The sequence below is a fragment of the Moschus berezovskii genome, chromosome 18 (genome assembly GCF_049115385.1).
Source record: "Moschus berezovskii isolate FMDL1 chromosome 18, NW_MosBer_1.0, whole genome shotgun sequence".
Classification (NCBI taxonomy): Eukaryota; Metazoa; Chordata; class Mammalia; order Artiodactyla; family Moschidae; genus Moschus; species Moschus berezovskii.
The window spans coordinates 63724952-63751777 of record NC_142477.1 but is presented as its reverse complement, the minus strand read 5'-3'; the positions used below and the strand labels follow the sequence as shown (position 1 = coordinate 63751777).

General features: G+C 34.5%; 1 protein-coding gene and 1 pseudogene across 1 annotated transcript in view; both read left to right on the top strand.

Moving 5' to 3' along the window:
- CENPK (centromere protein K) overlaps window positions 1–22830 on the top strand; it is a 34387-nt gene extending 11557 nt beyond the window's left edge. Inside the window, exons 3-10 of the mRNA XM_055421988.2 lie at window positions 1650–1706; window positions 4821–4893; window positions 9104–9150; window positions 13826–13908; window positions 14004–14102; window positions 14434–14560; window positions 20545–20598; window positions 21464–22830. Of these exons, the coding sequence (XP_055277963.1) occupies window positions 1650–1706; window positions 4821–4893; window positions 9104–9150; window positions 13826–13908; window positions 14004–14102; window positions 14434–14560; window positions 20545–20598; window positions 21464–21622 (699 nt within the window). The 3' untranslated portion in view covers window positions 21623–22830. The remainder of the gene's footprint in view (window positions 1–1649; window positions 1707–4820; window positions 4894–9103; window positions 9151–13825; window positions 13909–14003; window positions 14103–14433; window positions 14561–20544; window positions 20599–21463) is intronic.
- On the top strand, window positions 5293–5431 carry LOC129553432 (U2 spliceosomal RNA; annotated as a pseudogene).
- Window positions 22831–26826: the final 3996 nt, after the last annotated feature.

Genomic DNA, 26826 nt, shown 5'->3' with positions numbered 1-26826 from the left:
GCATTCATTTTAGAAATTTTATACTAGGTGAGCTGTAGAAAGAGAAAAAATTATAGCAGTCCCTGCCCTCATGGAGATTATCATCTAATGCAGGCCATCACAAATTATAATATGATGGTAAAGTTTAAAGACTATACTTAAGAGGAGTACTAAGCCTAGCCCGAAGGTGTCAAAGATAGCTTTCTTAAAGAGGAAATAATACTGAATTCATTTCAAAAGGATAAATAGGAGTTAGCCTGTGAAAGTGGGAGAGGTGTACAAAGTAGAAAGAACAAAATATATAAATGTTGGGAGAATTTAGAGAACTCTTAGTAGAATAGTATGACATTTAAATTAGAAGAAGGATTTGTAGAGTGAGACTGGAGAGGTAATTAGGGGCAAGCACATGAAGGATTTTGTTGAATGAATATTATGGGGAGCTATTAAAGGATTATAAACATGAAGTGGCATTATGAGATACCTTGTTTGAGGAAATAACTCTGGTGGTTTTGAAGAAGATGGAATGTAGAAAAGTGAGACTACAGAAGGAATATTCAGAAGGCTCTAGTAGTGGTCCTGTAAGAAGTATTAGAGCCAGAGTCTTATCATTGTGAATAGAAGAATGGATTCAAGAGATACTAAGAAGATTGGACTAAAAGGACCTGGAGGTTAATTGTTGTGAAATGGTGATGGGGAATTACAGATAGTTTTAGGTTCCTAGCTTGGGCCATTGAGTGGTTAGTGGTTTTATTTTCCAAGATAGAGAATATAAAGGGTAAGAACACTTTATACTTCATGGAGTTTGAGTGAAAATATGAATTAATTTAGAAAATTTGATTGAATTATATGTATATTTTCTGAGTTAATGAGATAGAATCACTCTGGTTCTTTATAGTATGCTGGTAAAAATTTGTTTTACTCAAAATAGTGTAATATACGATACAGGCCATAGACATTTTTTTACATCTTATTCCCAGTAAAATTTTACATTAAGGCAGGTTAATGGTTTTTTTATTTTTTCCTTTCTTAAAAATTATTATTTTTTAAACATATATCCTTGGTACTCTGTGATTACTGAATTTTTAAGATACTTCATGTTGTTTTTGAAATATTTTCAATATAGAATTTTGAATTAAAAAAATAAAAAATTTTTATGGAAAAGTATTGCAACTAGAAATAAGCACAATTAAAATTTAAGTTGCCCGTATTTTTACTTAGATATAATCACTATTAACAATTGTGAATTCATTTTTCAGTAGCATCGTAGCAATGTCTCCTGATGATTTTATTTTCATATGATCTTAACTGTCTTCTTACCTCTTTTGTTATCTTTCTGTAGTGCTTTCCCCCTTGTTCTATTATTTCCCATTTTTCCATTATCTACTTTCTAATTCACCCTAGCTATTAGTTTTTGTTTTTCTTATGCTTATTTTTTCATTCTGTGTTGAGTCAAGAGTCTACATGTACTTTTGTTGTGTTCATGTTGGGACCTGTTTGGCTTCCTTCTTGATCCTTTTGCTTAGGAAGTAAGGATTTTAAAGATTGTTCTCATACATAAGATATTTGTATATTGTTTTAGAGAAATATTACATTGGTACAAAAGGATAGAGGAAAGAAATTGTTTATGGTATATAGCGTGTGATTTGTTTTTCTTTACTTTTTAAATCAAGTGTCAAAACAAATTATCACTTACTGGAACTGAGACACTCACTGATTCAAATGCTCAGGTATGATTCCTTTTGTTCTTAAAAGTAGAATACATTGTTTTAGGTACAAAATGTGTTTGTATTTATGCCAAGTATAACATTTTTGTTACTACCTGTATACTTAACGATTTGGAAAATTTTCTCCTGTTTCTAATTTAAGAGAAATATTCTAAAACTTTTTGAATAATCTGTTATAAGTAAATTCTTTATTATTTATGTTTTAACAACTATACATGCATTCAACATGGAGCGAATTGCTCATTGGCTGCTATTGTGATACCTTGTTAAAAATTAGAACAAAGACTGTCCTACATTGTGTTAGGTGCAGTAGCCACAGTTATATACTTTCTGTGTGGAATCTTAACTAATTTTACCTTAACCTTCATAAAAGGATTAAACTATTCATCTGAATAATCAAAGACCTATGGAATTAGTTTAGAAATATACCAGTGGTTCAGTGCAATAGGTTAAGAATTTAAAGTGTGACAGAGATGACAGCACAATCTTTGGGAAAGGGATGAATTAGTTAATAAATAATAGTGGTACAACTGGATATTCATCTGGAGAAAATAAAATTGGACTTCTGTCTTTTATTGTAGAAACATAAGTTCTAGATGAATTGCTATGAAAACCTAAGAAAAGCTGGAGACTGTGCAGTCTTGGTAGAGACAGAAGAAAATGACTTGGCTAATAATAGAAATCTAGACATGGTAAAAGAAAATTTAGATGCATTTGACCATATAAAAAGTTAAAAATGTTTTTATAATAAAAATTCTAAGAACAGAGTTAAATATGCAAATAATTCCAATGAAAGTTCTCCAGAAATACTGGGAGCTTGTCAAAAGACATTGGAACCTATTGAAGGCACTCAGCTGTCCATATTTGGTATCATGTGAGCATAAAAAAAAAATGACTTCAGCTGATTATAACAATATGAAAACATTAAAATCTATGAGCATAATACTCTTCAGTAATAAATGAGAATGAGTTAGAAAGTGACAAGGAAAATGCTAATTTGTCACTTTGAAAAGTGCCTATTACAGCAGATCTTTGAAAACTGGTCATAAAAAATTAAGTCACCTTTTGTAAAAAGGTTTGTATCCATTGATAAGTAAATAATGTTCTTTTGCACAGGGTAAAACTGAATATTATATTTGGGAAATCATTAATAAATAATAAATAAATTATCTGGTTTCCTTGGGAAATGTGATTCTTTTCTTGTGGAAATTGAGACCTACTGAATCAGAATCATTAGTGATGAAGCCTGTAAGTTTCCTAAATGATTTTCAGGCAATAAGCCAAACATCAGTTTTGAGGGAAGTGCTTAGGTAGTGGTAAATAATCAGTATCCTGAGATAGTCAATAATAACATTATCCAAAGAATCCACAAAATGTCTTTTCCTATTGTGTTGGGGGTCTCCAACATTCCTCCCAGGTTTGATGGTTCTCTACAATTATTCAGAGGACTCAATCTAGTCATCATATTCATGACTGAGATTTATTGCATTGAAATGATACGGAATAAAACCAGCAAAGGGACAAGAAGCATGGGTTGAAGTCCAGAGGAAACCAGGCATGAGCTTTCAGGACCCTTTTCCAGTGGAGTCACAGAAGACATACTTAATTACCCCATTGAGTTGTGAAAGTGTGAAACATAGTCTACCAGGGAAGCTTATTAGAGACTCAGAGTCCAAAGTTTTTTGTGGGAGGTAGTTACATAGGCACCCTTTTGCCTGTCAGTTATCAAAACACCAGACTCTTAGGAGGAAAGCAAGTTTTCAGTATAAATTGTATTTTCTCACAGTTTAGGCACAGAGAGCCGCTCTTATCAGATTGGTGGGAACCTACTTAAGATCCAGGTTCCTAGATGCCAGGGGCCAACCTTGCACGCAGGCCTTTAAGGATAATTTCACCAGGGTTTGAACCAGCATTCCATACATTGCAAGGTGGAGTCTTAACCACTGGACCACCAGGGAAGCCTCCCTATTGCATTTTTGAAATGTAAGTTTTTGATTTATTTGGCTACCTATAAAAATTGTGAAGACGAGATAAAAATGTTCTGAAATTTAAGCATGTGTTAGTCACTCAGTTGCGTCTGACTCTTTGCAACCCCATGGACTTTAGTCCACCAGGCTTCTATGTCCATGGCTTTTCCCAGGCAACTGTGAAGAAAGCTGATCGCCGAAGAATTGATGCTTTTGAACTGTGGTGTTGGAGAAGACTCTTGAGAGTCCCTTTTACTGCAAGGAGATCCAACCAGTCCATTCTAAAGGAGATCAATCCTGGGTGTTCATTGGAAGGACTGATGCTAAAGCTGAAACTGCAATACTTTGGCCACCTCATGTGACGAGTTGACTCACTGGAAAAGACTCTGATGCTGGGAAAGGTTGGGGTTGGGAGGAGAAGGGGACGACAGAGAATGAGATGGCTGGATGGCATCACCGACTCTGTGGACATGAGTTTGAGTGAATTCCGGGAGTTGGTGATGGACAGGGAGGCCTGGCGTGCTGTGATTCATGGGGTCGCGGAGAGTTGGACACGACTGAGCGACTGAACTGAGTATCAGAAACATTTATTCTGATTTATTTTTGGCTAAAGGGATATACAATTTACAAACTTTGGTATGGTAAAACTCTTTTTGTCTGTGTATGTGTGATTTGTGGAATAAATCTCATTTTATAATTGTTTTTTATATATGTAAACTTATTTTTAACTGCTTAGTTAAACTAGTTGCAATTTTTCTAAAAGTGCATAGAAAAGGGAAAAAAGAGCATCTTTCAAGCAAATTTGTCCAAAAAAATGGGCAAGAAATAGCATTTTTTAAAAAGAATATTATTTCAGAGAATAAACTTAATGTACTTAGGTTCTTTTAGGTTGAATGGTGAAATTAGAAATGATCATTTTTAGGACTGTATTGCTGCTATAATGGCAATTTACAGGCTATAGTTAATGTGATTTAAAGGAAAATTATGTTGGGAGTGATAATTTTTTATAGTTTAGATAGCTGTTACACTAGCCACTTATTTTAGGGACTTGTATTAAAGTATTAAAACTGTTTACACATTCATCTATGAATAGATATGAATATTCCATAGGAAATAACTTTGTTTTATTCTCTTCTTTTTTTTTAAATAGCTGTCATTATTAATTATGCAAGTGAAATGTTTGACTGCTGAACTTAGTCAGTGGCAAAAAGAAACTCCTGAAAGTAAGATTCTTATTTTTAGATTTATATTTTTATAAACAAATTAATGTTGAATTAATTTAATGATCACAAGAAGAATTCAAGATGTATTTAACTTTCTTGAAATTGGTCTAAATTCCATTGCTATAAGGAAGTCACCTTTTTTTTTACACACAGAATTTCATAGTTCTTTATAGATGAGCATGTCTGCCTCACATTAGAATATAGTAATCTTGATTATGGAAACTTTATTATAGCCATTACTTTATCCTCATAGACACTATTTTATATGCTCAGTAATGAATGAAATTTACATAGTGGAAGAGAGAAATTATTTTAGATACTTGCATTAAAAGCTACATAAATTTTATGTTGCCTTTTGATTTGTCCAACGGTATTTTTGCCTTTAGTTGAGAAACAGATATCGCTTCTCAGCCTTTTGGCTTAGATCAAGTGTAGCTGAGAAACAGAAAATTACTTAAAAATCTGTGGTTATAATACTCAGCTAGGAGATATTTTTCTGTCATTAAAGATTGCATTCCTTTAAGTGGTATGTATGTCTGTATTCGATGTTCTATATGGATTGTACTCTCTTTTTTTGTTTAGGTATCCCTTCTGCTTTCTTCTACCCTTCTGTCTCCTTTCCAACTTTCTTTCTTAGTTTCCTCTCCATTTTCTTCCAGTTATCGGGATTCTTTTTTCTCATTCTCTTCCTAAACAACTTTATCTGCATTCTTGTTTTAAACTGTTAGGTTGATGCAAAAGAAATAGCAGTTTTGCAATGTTGAACTTTGCCATTTAATATTGGGATATAATCTTCAATAAATGTGGTTATGTTATAGATTCAATGCACATTTCTAGCTTTATGTTGTTTTTGCTAATGACATTACTTGCTGTTTATTTTATATTTATTTTAGACTCAGGAAGTGGTGTTAGAAATAAAGGAAATTTGAGTGATTTTCTTACATGAGTTCAGGTGATGAAGCGGCAGAGATAACTTGCAGCATCAATAATGCATTTTTCTCAGGAACTGCTAATAAATGTATAGTGCAGTGGTGGTTCAAGAAGTTTAGCAAAGGAGATGAGAGCCTTGAAGATGAGAAGCACATGGCCGGCCATCAGAAGTTGACAACTAGTTGAAAGGATCATTGAAGCTGATCCTCTTACAACTACACAAAAAGTTGTGGAAGAACTCATTGTTGGCCATTCTATGGTTGTTCAGTATTTGAAGCAAATTGAAAAGGTGAAAAAGCTTGTTACCTGACTACCTTGTAAGCTGACTGAAAGTCAAAAAAAATCATTTTAAGTGTTTTTTACTGTACACAACAACAGTGAACCATTTCTCAATCGGATTGTGACGTGTAATGAAAAGTTGATTTTATATGACAGCCAGTGATGACCAGCTCAGTGGTTGGACCAACAAAAAACTCCAAAGCACTTCCCAAAGCCAAATTTGCCCTGAAAAAAGGTCATGGTCACTGGTGATCTGCTGCTGGTCTAATCCACTACAGCTTTCTGAATCCTGGTGAAACTATAACATCTGAGAAGTATGTTCAGCAAATTGATGAGATGCACTGAAAACTGCAGCACCTGCAACTGGCATTGATCAACAGAAAGGGCCCAATTCTTCTCCATAACAATACCTGACTGCACAGCACACAACCAGTGCTTCCAAAGTTGAATGAACTGGGCTATGATGTTTTGCCACATCTACCATCAGTTCAGTTCAGTTCAGTTCAGTCACTCAGTCGTGTCCGACTCTCCGCGACCCCATGAATCACAGCACGCCAGGCCTCCCTGTCCATCACCAACCCCCGGAGTACACTCAAACTCATGCCCACAGAGTCGGTGATGCCATCCAGCCATCTCATTCTCGTCACCTGATTTCTTGCCAACGGACTATTACTTCTTCAAACACCTTGACAACTTTTGCAGGGAAAATGCTTTCACAACCAGCAAGAGGCAGAAAATGCTTTCCAACGGTTTGTCAAATCCTGAAGCCCAGATTTTTAAGCTAAAGGAATAAACTAACTTATTTCTCATTGGCAAAAATGTATTGATTGTAATGGTTCCTGTTTTGATTAATAAAGATATGTTTGAGCCTAGTAATAGTGATTTAAAATTCATGATCTGAAACTGCATTTACGTTTGCACCAACCTAATATTATGTTCATGCCAATGTCCACCATCGTTTTATGTCTTCACTACCACCTAGTAGTCTTTTTATTTCAGCACCTCTGATATGTATGTATATACAATTATGATTTTAATTTACATTCAACCGTATATCTTGTTGCCTTCTCTAGCGTTATATTGGGCATCTCAAAGACTGCTCATACTCTGCTATTAAAATGTTGGTGTTCAGTGCTTTTTGCTTCTTACTCTATATGCTATTTCAACATTATACTTTTCTGCTCCTATTTTAATGTGTTATATCTGTATTAATGACTTCTATATTAGTTTGTTAGTGCTGTCATAACAAAGTAGCATGACTGAGTTGCTTAAACAACAGAAGCTTTTTTCCCCCTTCACGATTCTGGAAGATAGAAGTCCAAGATCAAGGTGTTGGCAGGGTTGGTTTCTTCTGAGGCCTCTCTCCTTGGCAAGTAGACTGCCTACCATTTTCTTCCTGTGTTTTCACATGGTCACCCATCTGTGTTCTAATCTCTTTGTATAAGAAAGCCATTCATAATGGAGTAGGGTCTACCGTGTTGACCTCATTTTAACTTAATTATGATCCAGCCCCAATACAGTCATGTTTTGAGGTACTAGAACTTAGGACGTCAAAATATGAGTTTTGGTGGAGTAGGAATGGATGGAAGGATAGGGAGAGGTCACAAAATTTCCACAGTTTCATGTCTGTATATCCAAAGCAGACTTCTTTGTAACATCAGACTTGTATATCTCTCTACCTTCCAGACGTCTTTTAATCTTACATAAAGACCTTGTACTGCTAGCACTGAACACACTGACTTGTTGGTCAAACACCCACCTTGCTTAAGGTTGTGAATCCCATAGGCTGCCACACTGGAAAGATTTTTAAAATCTTTATATTCTTAGAGCCTGCCATATTGGTTGAAATGATTGTTTGAATATGAAGTGCTACTTTTGGTCACACTTGTCAAAAGGGAGATTTTTAAACTTTATATTCTTAGAATCCTTTTCATTGTGTAGCTATCCCAGGGCTGCCTATAACTAGTCCTATTTAGTTCTACAGGGCCTATGAATTTCATAGCTCTTTTCTGTTAGAAAACCCTCTAGCATGGAAGAAAGCTTAGAAAGTGTCCAGTAGCATATCATTTGAGAAGTTTTAGTAGCACTTTATTAGGAAAAATAAATTTAGTATAAGAATTGAACTTTTGTAAATATAAGGATTTGATTTTGCTATATGAAATTAAAATGGAATATTAATTTATATTCATCAGATTGGCAGAATTTTTAGAAGAGTTTATAATATATTTTCTGTTTCTTAGTCATTGCTTCCAGAAAATTAAAAAAAAAATCTAGCATCCTATTTTAAACTTCAGAATACACATTTTCTTCTGTGAAATTCACTTTCTGGGACTCTGTCCCACAGAAATGAAAGAATCAATGTATAAGAACATAAATAAAAGAATGTTTCCTGCATCATTGTTTTTTGAGGCTAAACTCTAGACACAAGTCAGTGCTCAATCAATAGTGAAATTGCTCAACACATTTGATGAATTTACCATGTGCAGTATTATGCAGTGATTTAAAGTTATGAATTTGACTTACTCCATGTGGGTTTTGTTGAGTGAAAAATAGAGTAATGTGTATGATATGATCTCATTCTTGTAAAACCAGGAATGACAAAATTAATAACCCTTTGTTTGTATATGTACAAATATGCGTAGACTGTATACATTGGATCTATGTTTGTATGCATAGAATCATTTAACCACAGAGAAATATTTAAGAAACACACTGTAGAATATTAATTTTGTTTTTGATGGATTGGGAAAATAAAATAGAGAAAAAGGCACTGAAAACAAAATGTGAAAATATCACATTTGTGTAATGTGATATATAATTTGGCTATATATGTAAAGGTGTTAAGTAAAAAATTTTGTAAAAACTGTACACATCTCATAAACATTCTATTGTATATAAATGAAAAAGGAAAGCGGTATCTTAGAAACTACAAAATCAAATTCTTGATTTTTGAGAGATAACTAAGCATATGTATAATTTTTGTTTTGTTTTGTTCCTGTAGTGATTCCTCTGAATGAAGAAATTCTGGTAACATTAGGAATAGAAGAGGTAAGTCACTGAATGAATTTGTAGTAACCCAGAATAGCTTCGGAGAAGGCAATGGCAAGCCACTCCAGTACTCTTGTCTAGAAAATCCCATGGATGGAGGAGCCTGGTAGGCTGCAGTCCGTGGGGTCGCTAAGGGTCAGACACGACTGAGCACACAGAGTCGGACACGACTGAAGTGACTTAGCAGCAGCAGCAGCAGCAGCAGAATAGCTTATGACAAGAAGTGTTTTGGATAAGTTCATGCCATAGTGAGTGAGATGAAATCAGTTTAAAATTGTATTAATTATGTTTTATTGAATAGGATTCTTCAGATTATTTGAATTTTGAATTAAATATATAAACTTTACTCTTGTATTTAATTTTTGTTGATTAAACTTCATAATAAATGCTAAAAGTTTACATATAACTAAACAATTATACATATATATTTGTCCTTAAAATTTAACATAAAGATGTTTTTTAAAGCATCTTTCATCAATAAAGATGTTTTTTAAAGCATCAGTTTATTAGATCAAAGTTTAGGAGATAAGATAGAAGCAAACAAGAATTTTAAACAAAGTTGTAGAGCATTGAAATAGATAAATATCTGTATTCTTAGAGACAGAATCTGCCCAATAGAACTGAAGAAAGGCTTTGAATTTGAAGGAACCTGGTACTTGAAAATTCAGGGTTCAACTATAGAGCTTAAAATGAGATTTCTTTCAAGTAAGAACAGACCACTAGGCCTTCTCTCTCTCTCTTGCAATCAGGTGGCTAACTTTCACCCACACACCTGAAAACTGGAGGCATGTTATTTGGAGACATTAAACTATTGAGGCTTTGACCTTAGCACACCAGGTTTAACAAGGTTGGTGTGAGGTCAAAAGTTAGAAAGTTCAAGTTAACTTTTTTATACTGTGTGGTGGAAGTACCAGCTCCTTCCCTTGATCTGTCTACAGGGGTCCTTTGTTGTTGTTAAGTTGCCAAGTTGTGTCCCAGTCTCTGCAACCTCATGAACTGTACCATACCAGGTTTTCCTGTTCTTCACTATCTCCCTGAGTTTGCTCAAACTCATGTCCATTGAATCAGTGATGCCATCCAACTGTCTCATCCTCTGTCGCCCCCTCCTCCTCTCATCCTCAGTCTTTCCCAGCATCAGGGTCTTTTCCATTGAGTTGTCTCTTCACATCAGGTGGCCAAAGTATTGGAGCTTCAGCCTCAGAATCAGTCCTTCCAGTGACTATTCAGGGTTGATTTCCTTTAGGGATCCTAAAGTATGGTATAAAAGTAGCCTCAAACTGGAGTCAAAATAATCTCTGGAAAATAGAAATGGCCCTGGAAAAAAGGTCTATAAGTATTAATACAGGGGGGTTCCCAGTGGAAAGCAGGGTGGATGTTCATCAAAAAGTAATTTATGAATAGAGTTTGTTTTTGAGCTTTAAATGTGAGTTACCAAATTTCATTCAACATAGTATTGGAGGTCCAAGACTCAGCAATCAGTCAAGAAAAAGAAATAGAAGGAATCCAAATTGGAAAAGAAGAAGTAAAACTATTACTGTAGATGACATGATATTATACATGGAAAATCCTAAAGACACTACTAGAAAACTACTAGAACACTTCAGTGTATTTGGTTAAGTTTCAGGATACAAAATTAATGGAAACATATTACATTTCTCTACACTAACAAGGAACTAATGTAGACATGGAAGAAGGTCCAGAAAGAAACTCACAGATTTTTGATCATTTAATCTACAACAAAGTAGGCAAGAATTTACAATGGAGAAAAGACAGTCTCTTCGGTGAGTAGTGCTGGGAAAACTGGACATCCATACATAAAGAAATAAATCTAGAACATTCTCTATCACCATATACAAAGTAAACTCAAAGCAGATTAAAGACGGATAAGTAAGACCAGAAACCATCAGTCTCCTAGAGGAAAATATGGGTAGAACACTCTGACATAAAGCATAGTAATGTGTTTTTAGCTTTGTCTCCTAAAGTAAAGGAAATAAAAGCAACAATAAACAAATAGGACCTTATTAAATTTAAAAGCTTTTGCATAGCAAAAGAAAACAACAAAATGAAAAGACAACTGAATGGGAGAATACATTAGCAAATGCAATGACTGATAAGGGGCTAATATCCAACTTATATAAAAGACTTATGTAAGTCAACATAAAAAAAAAAAAAAATCTAGGACTTCCCTAGCAGTCGAGTGGTTAAGACTGCATTTCCACTGCAGGGGGCCTGAATTCAGTTCTTGGTCGGGGAACTAAGATCCTGAATGCCACATGGTCATGCCCCCAAAAAAGCAAAAAAACAAGCTGATTAAAATGATAATACCTCACGTTTGTCAGTATGACTATTGTCAAAAAGAATACAAATAACAAATGGTGAGGACATGGAGAAAAGGGAACCCTCAAACACTGTTGGAAACATAAATTGGTGTATCCTCTGTGAAAAACAGTATGGCGGTTTCTCAAAAAGCTAAAAATAGACTACCATATTACCCAGCAACTCCACTCCTGGGTATATATCTGAATGAAACAAGAATACTAATTCAGAAAGATACATGCACCTCATTGTTCATAAGTTCAGTCACTCAGTCATGTCCAACTCTTAGTGACCCATGGACTACAGCACACCAGGCCTCCTTATCCATCACCAACTCCTGAAGCTGACTCAAACTCATGTCCATTGACTCAATGATGCCATCCAACCATCTCATCCTCTGTCGTCCCCTTCTCCTCCTGCCTTCAATCTTTCCGAGCATCAGGTTTGATCTCCTTGCAGTCCAAGGGACTCTCAAGAGTCTTCACCAACACCACAGTTCAAAAGCATCAATTCTTCAGTGCCCAGTCTTGTTTATGGTCCAACTCTCACATCCATACATGACTACTGGAAAAACCATAGCTTTTAACTAGATGGACCTTTGTTGGCAAAGTAATGTCTCTGCTTTTTAATATGCTGTCTAGATTGGTCATAGCTTTTCTTCCAAGGAGCAAGTGTCTTTTAATTTCGTGGGTGCAGTCACCATCCGCAGTGACTTTGGAACCCAAGAAAATAAAGTCTGTCACTGTTTCCATTGTTTCCCTATCTATTTGCCATGAAATGATGGGACCAGATGCCATGATCTTCGTTTTCTGAATGTTGAATTTTAAGCCAACTTTTTCACTCTCCTCTTTTACTTTCATCAAGAGGCTCTTTAGTTCTTTGCTTTCTGCCATAAGGGTGGTGTCATCTGCCTATCTGAGGTTATTGATATTTCTCCTGGCAATCTTGATTCCAGCATATGCTTCATCCAGCCTGGTATTTTGCATGATGTACTCTGTATATAAGTTAAATAAGCAGGGTGACAATATACAGCCTTGACCACTCCTTTCCTGATTTGGAACCAGTCTGTTGTTCCATGTCCAGTTCTAACTGTTGCTTCTTGACCTGTATACAGATTTCTCAGGAGGCAGGTAAGGTGGTCTGTTCCCACCTCTTTAAGAATTTTCCATAGTTTGTTGTCATCCACATAGCCAAAGGCTTTCGCATAATCAATAAAGCAGAAGTAGATGTTTTTCTGAAACTCTTGCTTTTTTGATGATCCAGATGTTCAAGCTAGATTTATAGAGACAGCTTTCTTTTTTTCTAATACAGGCTTTTAGTGGTGTAAATTCTAATATGAATACTTCTTTTGCTTTATTCCAGAAAGTTTAATCTTGCTTTTATTTTCAAATAGTTCATCATAATTTCTTATTTTTCTGAGAATTGTGTTTTTGACCCATGGATTATTTGCAAGTGTATTTTTAGCATCCAAATTTTTGCATTTTTTTCCAATAAATTTTTTGATTATTAATTTAAGTCCATTATTGGACCATATTTGATGTACTATCAGTGTTGTCTATATCACACCTAAAAATGCCATCCCTGCTCCTCATTTCTGTAGTCTTGCTTTGACCTACTTTTACTGTTTTGTATTTATCCCACTCTGGAGTTTCAAGTTTGTTTCTTCATTTGGATTTCCTCTTTGTTCTCTTCACTTTCGCATCCCTGACTCATTCAACAGTGGCTGGTGTTAACAATTGATCAAGAAATATTTGTTGAATGAGTGATACTCATCTGTGTCTGTTTAGTATAGTCTCATTAGAAAAGAGACCTACCTAATATGCCTGGTTACTGAAAATTTTCCACTGAATTGCCTTTCAGTATGAAATTACAATTTATTGCTCAAAGCCTCTTATATCTTTTAATTTAACAATGAAATATTACATATAACTTAGTTCAGTTCAGTTGCTCAGTCGTGTCCGACTCTGTGACCCCATGAACCACAAGCACGCCAGGCCTCCGTGTCCATCACCAACTCCCGGAGTCCACTCAAACCCATGTCCTTTGAGTTGGTGATGCCATCCAACCATCTCATCCTCTGTCTTCCCCTTCTCCTCCTGCTCTCAATCTTTCCCAGCATCAGGGTCTTTTCAAATGAGTCAGGTGGCCAAAGTATTGGAGTTTCAGCTTCAACATCAGTCCTACCAATGAACACCCTAGTACCTGGTGTATATTTACCTTTCAAAGACTTTTTTGCTAGCGTTTTTTTGCCATTGGTTTCTGAATGTATATCCTAGTATGTAAATTTCACTATTGTTCAGACATATAACTACCTACAAGATTAAAGATTAAACAATTAATTTTAATTATTTTGTTCTAGTTCCAAAAGTTGAGACATGATCTTGAATTGGTGCTATCTACTATCCAGTCAAATAATGAAAAATTAAAAGAAGACTTAGAAAGGTATATTTATATTATGATTACCATTAGTCTTTTATATGTATTGAATTAGCATTAATGTTTTATTTGACTATTGTTTGGTTTTTTCACATACAAAGGGAGCAAAAATGGTTGGATGAACAGCAACAGATATTGGAATCTCTTAATGAACTACAAAATGGATTGAAACAGCAGGTTGTGACATTTTCTGAATCAAGGTATTGATGTTGTGTTCTAGGTTTTCAAAATAGGATAAATTATTTCCTTTTTTATGTTATATGAAATGCATAGTTGAAAAGCAGGTGAATTTTGCTAGAAATTGTCTTACCCTGACTTTTACTAATTGTTAAAAGTTACATAATCTTTTATTAATAATTTGACTTTTAGTTTTCCTATGTTAAATAGACTATCTCATAAAGCTAGTTATTTGATTTGAGCAATGAAGTATGAAAAGAGTGTTTGATTAATTTTATGAGTAACCAATTCTTTATACCTAAGTATTTTGTCAACAAATTAGTTCTCTTAATTTTTTTTTTTAAATCTTTCTAGAATTTTTAATGAGCTGAAAACAAAAATGCGTGATATAAAAGAATATAAGGAAAAACTCTTGGTTACCTTGGGTGGGTTTCTTGAAGACCATTTTCCTCTGCCTGATAGAAATGTTAAAAAGAAAAAGGTAAGTTGTAGAGAAGACATTCTTGTAGATATTCAGATATGAAATTGTTGTAGTAGGTTCAAATGTAAATTTTCTGATGAATTTTCTTGTTTAATATGCACTTCAAAGATATAAGCTTGCATCCCTGGTGGCTCAGACGGTAAAGCGTCTGTCTGCAATGTGGGAAACCTGAGTTCGATATCTAGGTTGGGAAGATCCCCTGGAGAAGGAAATGGCAACTGACTCCAGTACTTTTGCCTAGAAAATCCCATGGATGGAGGAGCCTAGTAGGCTACAATCCATGGGGTCACAAAGAATCTGACACGACTGAGTGACTTCACTGTCTTTCTTTCTTTCTTATTTTTCTTTTCATTGATATAAACAAATAGGTACATGTACAGAAGTATTCCATCATCACGTTATGGTATTTACTGAAAAATTAGAAGGAATCTAGTTGTTCAATAAACTAGAAATAAATTTTTTTTTACACTGTATTCATATAGTGGAGAAAATGGAGCTTTTAAAAATAATGTATTGAACACTATCAAAGGAATTGATGAAATGCTCACAAATTTTTGTTAGAGGATAAAGCATAGATGATTAAATTGTATACCAAAATGTCTAATTGGTACCAAAAAATGTAATAGTGCTTTATGCCTGGGGCTAATATTGTAGATGAGATTTATTTTGTTTTCATTTTCATTATTTTCCAAATTTTCTATAATAAACATATGTAGCTTAAAATCAGAAGATACCTATAGCTGAGGTAAGTTATTGACTATTTTAATAGTAGTTATGAAAAAAGCAAATAAATATTTCATTGGGTGACAGAAAGTTGGAAATAAGCACTTTAATTCATTTTTAAAAAGCAAAACAGGGTATAAATAATAAGAACTTGTGGGAGTAGGATACTGGTTCCTATGAAACAGGTTCCAGAATGATCTTTCTAAAACTTTACATATTTAATAATTTATTTAATCATATATTTAAACATATACATATTTTAATCTTTTCAATGTAAAACTTTTTTTTCCCAACATAAAACTTTTGATGCTCCCCTCTGGGATGAAGTCTGTCAACTCCTTAGAGTGATGGGTTTGTATTCTGGACTTTGTCTGTCTCTGTGGCCTTCTTTCCATCTTTATCCATCTCTTGCATGAGTCCATTCATCCATGCTATTGGAGCAGATGTACAATTTGACCTGGCACTTTTTTGTGCCTTATACATGCTATTCCCTCTGGTTACAAAAGAGTTCCTATCGGATGAGGATAGTAAATTCCTTCTTAAAGCAACTCAAATATCATCTTTTGTATGAGGCATTAAATGAAGTTTAAGTGTCATCTTATTAGCATTTATTACATGATTTTGTAGTAACAATTTGTGTCTCTCTCTTCACCTACCATGCTCTGTGAGCTGCTTGCTTTGTTTAACTCACATCTGTATTTGTACTGTCTTTCATACCTATTGTAGTACCTCTGAGTTCATATTTCTTGAGTGACTGTGCACATGCTAGGGAAAGGAGAAAGTTTAGTTTTCTTATAATCTGTGTTTATTTATTCTTCTCTTTCTTCTTTGCAATTATCAGTAGGCTTTACATTTGTTATGGAATATTTTTCTGATTCTGTTATTTCCATCCATTAGTCATTTCTGAAATTGTTGACAGCCTTCTGTTAACCATTTCAGTTAATTTAGGATCCTTAACCTCTTAGTGATCATAATCTTAAAATAATTCAGTGATTTATTTCCTGATTCTAGTCTCTCTTTTTTTAACTGTTTTTTGGGTTTTTTTTAAAACCTCTTAAGGTTCTCCACTAATAGAACCAGAGATTTGTTATATTCTTAAAAGGAAACATTCATTACCAGAAGCTATCATGAATTTGTTAAGTCATATTGGATAAACTCAGTTTTTTTAAATGAAGTATATGAACTGTTTATACATATTACAAAATGATAGGTTACTTTCTCTGTCAAGCTAGAAAAATGGATTTATTAGTGGGCTCAAGCTGCTATAACAAAATACCAAAGATTAGGTAGCTTAAAAGAAATTTATTTTCTCACAGTTTTGGTGGCCAAAAGTCCAAAGTGCCATCAGTTTATTTAAAATAAGTAAATTGTATTATTTACTTTTAACTTTCCCAGTTTTCTTGCATTTGTATTTTGTTCTGTACCATCATTCATGTATGCATTTAGTCTTTATTGTACATTGTTAGATTCCATTCTTATCATATTTTACCTTTCATTTTGAGTTTTTAAGTTTAATCCATTATTTGCTATGTAATTTGTTCAAGAAGAATTCTTGGGTGTTTTATTTTTGAAGTTTTAATTGCTGACATTGTTTACTTTATAATTAGAGGCTTATCTTTGGCAGAGAGTTTAAAAAAATCACAAGACTTGGTAGTGGGTTTCTACATTTTTCTTAGATGGAAATGTGCTGTGGAGAAGTTGAGGCCAGCCTGCAGATGTATTTTGGTATGACTTCTTTCCTGAAAGATTCTTTATGTCTGACCTTCAGTAACTTAATGAGGATATGTCACCATGTTGATCATTCAGTATCAGGTTTCCTTTGATGATATATTGTTTCTTGGGGCAGATTTCGGTCACATTTCATTTCATGGAAATTTTATTATATTTTATACTGCTTTTGTTGTTCAGTCGCTAGGTAATGTCTGACTCTTTGTGACCTCATCTTCTCTGTCCTTTACTATCTCCTTGAGTTTGCTCAAACTCATGTTCATTGAGTCATTGATGCCATCCAACCATCTCATCCTCTGTCACCACCTCCTCCTCTTTCCCAGTATCAGTGTCTTTCCCAAAGAGTCGGCTCTTCCCGTCAGGTGGCCAAAGTCTTGGAGCTTCAGCTTCAGCATCAGTCCTTCTAATGCATATTTGGGGTTAATTTCCCTTGGGATTGACTGGTTTTATTTCTCTGCTGTCCTGGGGACTCTCAAAGGTCTTCTCCAGCACCACAGTTCAAAAGCAGCAATTCTTCGATGCTCAGATTTCTTTATGGTCCCACACTCACATCCATGCATGGCTACTAGAAAAATCATAGCTTTGACTATATGGATCTTTGTCAGCAAAGTGATGTCTCTGCTTTTTAATATGCTGTCTAGGTTTGTCATAGTTTTTCCTCCAAGACGCAAACATCTTTTAATTTCATGGCTGCAGTCACCATCTGCAGTGATTTTGGAGCCCAGGAAAATAAAATCTGTCAGTGTTTCCAGTTTTCCCCCATTTATATGCCATGAAGTGGTGGGACCGGATGCTGTGATCTTCATTTTTTGAATGTTGGGTTTTAAGCCAGCCTTTTCACTCTCCTCTTTCACATTCATCAGGAGGTTCTTTAGTTCGCCTTCGCTTTCTGCCATTAAAGTGGTATCCTCTGTATAACTGAGTTTGTTGATACTTCTCCCCGCAATCTTGATTCTAGCTTGTGACTCTTCCAGCCCGACATTTAGCATGATGTACTTACTCTGCATATAAATTAAATAAGCAGGGTGACAGTTTACAGCCTTGACGTATTCCTTTCCCAGTAATGTTGAACCAGTCTGCTGTTACATATCCAGTTTTAACCATTGCTTCTTGTCCTGCACACAGGTTTCTTAGGACACAGGTAAGGTGGTCTGTCATTTCCATATTTTTAAGAGTTTCCTACAGTTTGTTGTGATCCACACAGTCAAAGACTTTAGTGTAGTCAGTGAAGCAGAAATAAATTTTTTTTTTTAATTGCTTGCTTTTTCCATGATCCAGTAGATCTTTGCAATTTGTTCTCTCTGTTTCCTCTGTCTTTTCTAAATCCATCTTATACATCTGGAAGTTCTCGGTTCACATACTGCTGAAGCCTAGCTGGAAGGATTTTGAGCAGCATCTTACTAGTATGTGAAATGAGAGCAGTTGTAACGTAATTTGAACATTCTTGGCATTGCCATTGTTTGGGATTGAAATGAAAACTTATCTTTTCCAGTCCTGTGGCCACCACTGAATTTTCCAAATTTGCTGGCATATTGAGTGTAGCACTTTCATAGCATCATCTTTTAGGATCTGAAATAGCTCAGCTAGAATCCCATCATTTCCACTAGCTTTATTCATAGTAATGCTTCCTAAGGCTCATTAGACTTCACACTCCAGGATGTCTGGCTCTATGTGAGTGACCACACCATTGTGGTTAACTAGGTCATTAAGACCTTTGTTGTAAAGTTCTGTGTATTCTTGCCACCTCTTCTTAATCTCTTCTGTTTCCTTTAGGTCCATGCCATTTCTGTCCTTTATTATATGTTGTTATATTGCCTTTTTATATAATTATATTGCCATTTATGTCCTTTATTATATGCTTATCATATCTTGATGTTTAACCATTTTTTGTTTCCTTTCATTATAATTTTTCTCTATTTTCTTTGATTGTCTCAAACCTTTACATTTTTATCTATGCCTGCTGCTGCTGCTAAGTCACTTCAGTCGTGTCCAGCTCTGTGTGACCCGATAGACGGCAGCCCACCATGCTCCCCCCATCCCTGGGATTCTCCAGGCAAGAATACTGGAGTGGGTTGCCATTTTTCTTTGTCAGTTTGGTAATTGTATTTGCTTTCATCACTAGTGAATCATATGCTGCTTTTTTACCTCTCTTCCATTTAGTGAGGTGTTAGGGGGACAGGAGATGATGATCTCCAGCTTTACCATCTTTACTCAGTAATCACATTTGTTTTTGTCAGGATTATTTTACTATTTCTTTTATATATTTGTATTACTGTAAGACTTTGTAAGGACTCTATGGTAATCTTTGACTGTTGTCAGGAAGGTACTGGATTTTACTTAAGTAGGAAATGTAGTTAATTGAATGTCGGAACTCAAAAGCTCCTAATTTCACTTAGTATTGTCTTGCAAGATTTCCTGTAGAATCTTATCCTGTTGAACATTTTTAGCAGTAATTCGGATAAAGAGGTAGAGAACATAGTCATCACAGTTTGTAAATGATATGAAACTGAAGAGGACTAGAGAGTAAATTTATTGGATGACAAAATTAAAATCGTATTTTTTAATTGCCATGATAAAATAGGATAGTCCAAATAAAATAGAACAATATTTAGTGGAGGAACATAGAATATCTTTCTTGGGTTTAAAACATTAAAGAATAAAGGAAACATATCTTAGCTAGATACAATGAGACTCTAGAATGGAACTGGAATGAGATCTATTCTCTATCATTCCAGGAAAAAAAGAACTAGTGAGTTGAGTTAATGTTAGGAACCATCAAGAACTGTGTAAAGATGAGCAAATCTCCCCAGGAAGCAAGTTTTCTGTCCTGAAACTGTTTCAGTACAGTCTGAAATGTCATTTGCTTGGATATTTCAATTGGGGAGGTTCAAAAATTAGATTTTCATTTATATGAGTATATATAATATGTGTAATATACATTACCCATTATATATTTATAGATACGTAGGTAGATAGTCCGGAGAAGGCAATGGCAAGCCACTCCAGTACTCTTGCCTAGGAAATCCCATGGATGGAGGAGCCTGGTAGGCTGCAGTCCGTGGGGTCTCTAAGGGTCGGACACGACTTCACTTTCACTTTCACACATTGGAGAAGGAAATGACAACCCACTCCAGTGTTCTTGCTTGGAGAATCCCAGGGACGGGGGACCCTGGTGGGCTTCCGTCTATGGGGTCACACAGAGTCGGACACGACTGAAGTGACTTAGCAGCAGCAGCAGCAGCAGGTAGATAGTCTGAATTGTATGTTTTAGTAATTACGAAAGATTTCCCTGTCTTAGAGATTGTTTCAGCTGTATTTTTATGAACCTTAATGTTTAGTACAATAGGTTGTTTTCTTTCAGAATTCTTTTAAACTCATCTCATTTTAAATGTTTGGTTTTAGTATATCTTGTATCATTACAATTGAGAGATATCAATTTAAAAGATTTAAAAAATTTTTTAAGAAATAGTCTAATAGCCTGCCATTGTCAGAACTGGAATTTTAATTCCTTATTATTCACACTTCCCTCAAAGAAAAACATTCAAGAATCAACTGCACAGCTGATAACACTGCATGAAATGTTAGAGGTAAGTGTTTTGTGTACTTGTTTTATCTTGAAGATTTTGTAATTTTTGAAGGCACTCTGTGGGAGCTGAGGAGGTAGAGTAATAATTGATACATATTTAACATTTTTCATTATATCTCATGGAACATTAATGTTCAATTATTTAATGTGTGTTTCTTAACAAAACTTTTCTAATGCCCTGAATTTGGGAAAGATGGGTCATTCTCAGTGTACATTAGCATCTTTCTTGAGCTTATTTAACCACAGGACCCTGTTACTCCATGCTAAGAGCATTGCTTGGGAGACCAATTTCATGGAATGTAGTTCAAGAAATGTTAGTCTTATATAATTTACTACAGGTATTGAAAACTTCTCAATATTCTTAGTGAAGAGATCAAAGATGTTTAAGATAAGTTGAAGGAAATAATGATGATAGAATTTTTGTTTTGAAGGTTTATCAGGTGAATAAGTGGCTTTGAGTGGAGGGGGAAGGTTGATGTTTTCTCTTTTCCTGAAATATTAAGACATGTATGCAATTTTTTGAACTTTGGTTTTTAATTTGAAGAAATGGTTATAACCAAATTTCTAACATAAACAAATTATTAATCTTGAGAGAAGTGGGAGAATTGTAAATGCTTTTTAACAAGTTTTTAGGAAATGTTTTAAAAATTCAGGTGCAAAGATTAATTTTAAAGCTATTTCCATTCAGTAATATTTGTAGTTTTTTAAAAAATAGAATCAACTATTTAATACATAGAAATTATGATTAAACATTATTCAAAAGGAAAGAGATCAACATTCTTTGGTAAAAAAAAAACAACTGTTTTAATATATCTGTATCAATTTTTTTCCAAGTAAGATATATCTTGAATGATGTTTTTTCCTAGATTCTTTTAAATAGATTATTTGGTGTTCCACATGACCCATATGTCAAAATTAGTGAGTCTTTTTGGCCACCTTATATTGAGCTGCTCCTGCGTAATGGAATTGCCTTGAGACATCCAGAAGATCCAACCCGAATAAGATTAGAAGCCTTCCATCAGTAAAAAGATGGTGTTTTTTTCACACAGTACATAAAGAATCTTGTCATTCAAGGATAATGGAAACACTGAGGATTACTTGGATAAAGAATGTTATTTGCTAATCAAAGCACATAATATAGTCCATTTTCCTTTCATGCTTAAAATGACTCATGCTGCCATCTACTATTCATTTAAAAATGATAGCTTCATAGTCAGTCAGTGCTTTTGTGTTTTCAACTGATTTGACAAGAATGTAAGTAAAAAACATTCTAGACTTAATCATTATAATACTTTAAATATACCTTAATTCTGCAGTATTCTTTGGAAAATTCTTTGTTACTTATATTCCTAATGTAATGTTTTTCTTTTAAAATATATGCCAGTTTATTTTATGCATTTTGAGTTATATTTGGTGCTTTCATCATTTAAATTTATAAATTATGGTGAAAGGCCATAATTTGCTGGAGGTTAAAAAACTGACTTAGTATCTTAATGTATAATGCAGCATAATTTTTAAATATATAGTACATCTGTTCCATGTATACTACAATATTTCTAGGTTTGTTAAAAATTGGAGTACTAAAAAATAATGAATAAAGGTAGCATGAAAGCTATTTTAATGTGTATTATATTATAAGTGGTATATATATTAAACCTTTCTTAATTCTGTTAATTATTACTAATGATATTGTGTTCATAAAATTTTGTTAATCCTCTGTGACTTTTCTGAAATAAAATTCTCATTTAAAATTCTCTAGCTTTTTTGGGGATGTGGCATGATATTTTAATAAATAGACTTTATCATAGGTAGATAAGTGACAATGTAATTAAACTACATATAAGGTAAACTAGAGAATTCCAAACACTTTTTGTATCATTAGTTTTCAGAGTGGACTTGGTGTATATTTTTATTTTTGAAATTGATTTCTACTGCATTGTATTACTTAAATTTCTTATTTACCTTCAATACTAAATCTCTCTTAAAACAGGCAAAAACGTCCAAGTATAATGTTTCCCTTTTGTAGAAAATACAAATACTGTTATATTTTAGAAAACTTGTCAATTCTTTTTCGGGAAGATGACGCACAAAAATACCTTCCTAGAATATTCTAGTTGAGATTCAAAGGAATGAGCAACTTACTATTCCTTGAAGTTACAAAAAGGAAAAATGGTGCTGGCAGTATAAGTTTGACAGTATTTCTACAGAGCAGATAAAACTGTTGTCTGTGAACTTCTCTGTGTTGCAAATTACAGAAATAAATAGATAAAAGCAGTAAACAATTTGATGATTTATTTGATAAGTCTTGATTTCACATTTATTAAGTTGGATCTTTTTACTACAGCATCTTTTGCAAAAAAATTTTTTATATAATTTATTTATTACTTTTGGCTGTACTGAGTCCATTGCCGTGCGGGCTTTTCTCTAGTTGCAGCAAACGAGGGCTACTCTCTAGTTGTGGTGCACAGGCTTCTCATTGTGGTGGCTTCTCTTCTTGCCGAGCATGGGCTCTAGGGTACATGGGCTTGTGTACAGTTTTAAAGAAAACTATGATGATTGTATCCTACTTTTTAATTTCCTAACCCAGCCTTCTTATATAGCACAATTTTTTGCCCACTTTTCATCTCAATCATAAACAAAGTAAATTACAGTAGACTTAGTCTTGATTTGTTGTCTATGGGGTCGCACAGAGTCGGACATGACTGAAGTGACTTAGCAGCAGCAGCAGCAAACTTACAGGCCTTGAAGGGTTTTTGTTTTGTTGTTGTTTTTTGCGTGTGTGGTTTGAGTATGTTGGAGAAAATGTTTCAGTTTTTGAGAACCTGTATGTAGGGGCCATCACTATGGATCCCAGGAACATTAAGAGGGTAATGAGTATTATGAATAACTGTTTCTCATAAATGTTATAAATTAGATTAACTGGACCAATTTTATGAAAGACACAACCTACTAAAATTCACACAAGGAAAAATTGCCACTTTGCATAAGCTTATATATTAAAGAAATTGAATCAATAGTTATTAAACTTCAATGCAGAAAACATCAGACCCAAATGGTTTCACTGGTGAATTCTATCAAATATTTAAGAAGAAAATGATGACAATTCTGTAGAATCTGTTCCAAAAACTAGAAGCTTATTCTTTCTATGAGGCTGGCATTAATACCAAAACCAGACATTACATTATCCTAATACTAAAACCAAAGACTTTTCAAGAAAGGGCAACTGCAGATATCTTTTATGAATACAGGCACAAATATCCTCAACAAAATAATCAAATTCAACAATATATTAAAAGAATTATACACCACAGCCAAGCGGTATTTATTCCAAATATTCAAGACTGGTTCAACATTCAAATATCAATTAATGTAACCCATCATATTATCAAAATAGAAAATAGAAAAATCATATGATGATACATAGGTTATTAAAAAGCTATATGACAAAATTGAATACCTGTTCATGATGAAAGCTCTCAGAAAGCTAGAAATGGAAACTTCTTTAGCTTGATATAGAACATCCACAATCTTGTACATTATTACTTATTCTTTAAAAAAAAATTATAGAAAACGTACAGCCAACATGCTTAATGGTAGAAACCAGATGCTTTTTCTCTAAGATCAGGAGTAAGGCAGGAATATGTCCTCTCACCAGTGCTATTCAGCATTGTACTGGAAGTTGAATAAATTTATATGGAAAGACAAAAGACCCAGAATATCTGCCATAATGAAGAAGAAGAACAATGTGGAAGAACTGACAGCAACCTTAAGACTCATTGTAAATCTGTAGTAACCAATATTGTGAAGTTTGAGCAAATTCAGATAAAAGATCACTGGAACAGAATAGAGAGCTCAGAAGTAGATCCATACGAATATGATCAGCTAAGGGGCTTCCCTGGTGGCTCAGAGGTTAAAGCGTCTGCCTCCAATGCGGGAGACCCGGGTTCGATCCCTGGGTCGGGAAGATCCCCTGGAGAAGGAAACGGTAACCCACTCCAGTATTCATGCCTGGAGAATCCCATGGACGGAGAAGCCTGGTAGGCTACAGTCCACGGGGTCGCAAAGAGTCGGACACGACTGAGCGACGGAACGGAACGAATCTTTGACAAAGAGGAAAGGAAATCCAATGGAGGAAGCTCTGTCTTTTTCAACAAATGGTGATAGAACTGTACATGCACATGCAAGGAAAGAAAGAAAACTGGGCACTGCAATAGTGATGTTACACCTTTAAATTAACTCAAAATGAATCATAGACCTAAATATAAAATGCACAACAAGGAAATGGCAACCCACTCCAGTATTCTTGCCTGGAAAATCCCATGGATGGAGAAGCCTGATAGGCTACAGTCCATGGGGTTGCAAATAGTTGGACACGACTGAGCGACTTCACTCACTCACTCACTCACAAAACTTGTAGAAAATAACATAAAATCTAGTGTGATTTTGAGTTTGGTGACGACTTCTTAAAAAATTGATAAACTGGATTTTATTAAAATTAAAACTTTTTGTTCTGTTAAAAATACTCAAAGTGGAAAAAAATAGATTAGGAAAAAATGTTTGTAGAACACATATATCAAAAAGAAAAAAGATAGAACTCACCAAAATACAGAAAACTCAATAAGAACAAACATCCCAACTAAATAGAGGTCAAAATGTCTAAACTGACACCTTTCCAAACAAGATAAACAGATAGCAAGTAAGCAGATGAAAAGATTTCCACATTGTATGTCATCAAGAAAATGCAAATTGAAAAACAATGAGATACCACCAAACACCCATCAAAATGACCAAATGCTGACAGTGTGGAGCAACAGGAACTCATTTATTGCTGGTGGGAATGCAAAATACAGTCATTTGGAAAAAATGTACTAAGCATACTCTTAGTATACTATCCACCAATTATGCTTCTTGGTATTTACCCAAATAAGTTGAAAACTTACGTTCACACAAAATCTTGCACACCAGTGAGTTTAGCAGCCTTTTTCATGGTTGTCAAAAATTGGACGTAATCCAGATGTTCTTCAATAATTGAATGGATAAATCATGGGACAGTGGATTACAATGGATTCAGATATGAAAAGAAATAAACTCTCAAGCCACAAAAAAGGATGAAGGAAACTTAAATACATATCCCTAAATGAAAGAAGGCAATCTGAAAAGCCTATGTACTGTATGATTCCAGCTGTATGATATTCTGGAAAAGGCAAAAATATGAAGACAGTTGAAAGATGATTGATTATGATTTTAGGGGATTGGCAGAGTTGGACAGGACTGAACGACTTCACTTTCACTTTTCCTTTCATGCATTGAAGAAGGAAATGGCAACCCACTCCAGTGTTCTTGCCTGGAGAATCCCAGGGACAGGGGGGCCTGGTGGGCTGCCGTCTATGAGGTCGCACAGAGTTGGACATGATTGAAGCAATTTAGCAGCAGCAGCAGCAGTGGGTAGGGCAGAGAGGTGGGATGAATAGGTGGATTACAGGGGATTTTCAGGACAGTGAAACTATTCTTTATGATAAATCTTGGTGGATACATAACATTATGCATTTATTAAAACCCATAGAACTATACAATACAAAAAATGAATCCTAATGTAAACTATGGACTTTAGTTAATAATAATGTATCAATATTAATTCTTAAGTTTTAACAAGTGTAACACCAAATATAAGATGTTAATGATAGTGGAAACTATGGGCAAAGGAAAAGGAAGTATATGGAAACTGAGGAATTGGAGAAAGATTTTTCATACTGATTTAAAAAAATGAAGAAATGGTTTGTGGTGTTCTGGTGGATGTTATTACATCTGCATCAAAGATCTATGACTCTTTAGCCATTTTGTAACCATTTGGAGAGCTGCCATGGAAGAATCTGGCATATTTAGTGTGGCAGTATCTCAAAAAAGTAACAAATCCTGATGTTATTGAATCAGGTAATTGACCAATCAGCTGCTGTACTAGGGAGCATGATTTACAAGAAAATACATTTTACTTCTGAGGCAGATTTCTTTTGTTGTGTTTTGAAACTGAAGACATTCTACCAATGTAACCAAACCATCAAATGGAACTTGAACTTGCTGAAATTAATTTTATGAAACAGTCTGACAAAGACTTTAAAATGTGTATTTTGAGGTTGCTGGGAGAAATTAAGTTTTTCCATTTAAAAAGGTCTAGACATTGTAATGGCAAGCCACTCCAGTACTCTTGCCTAGAAAATCCCATGGATGGAGG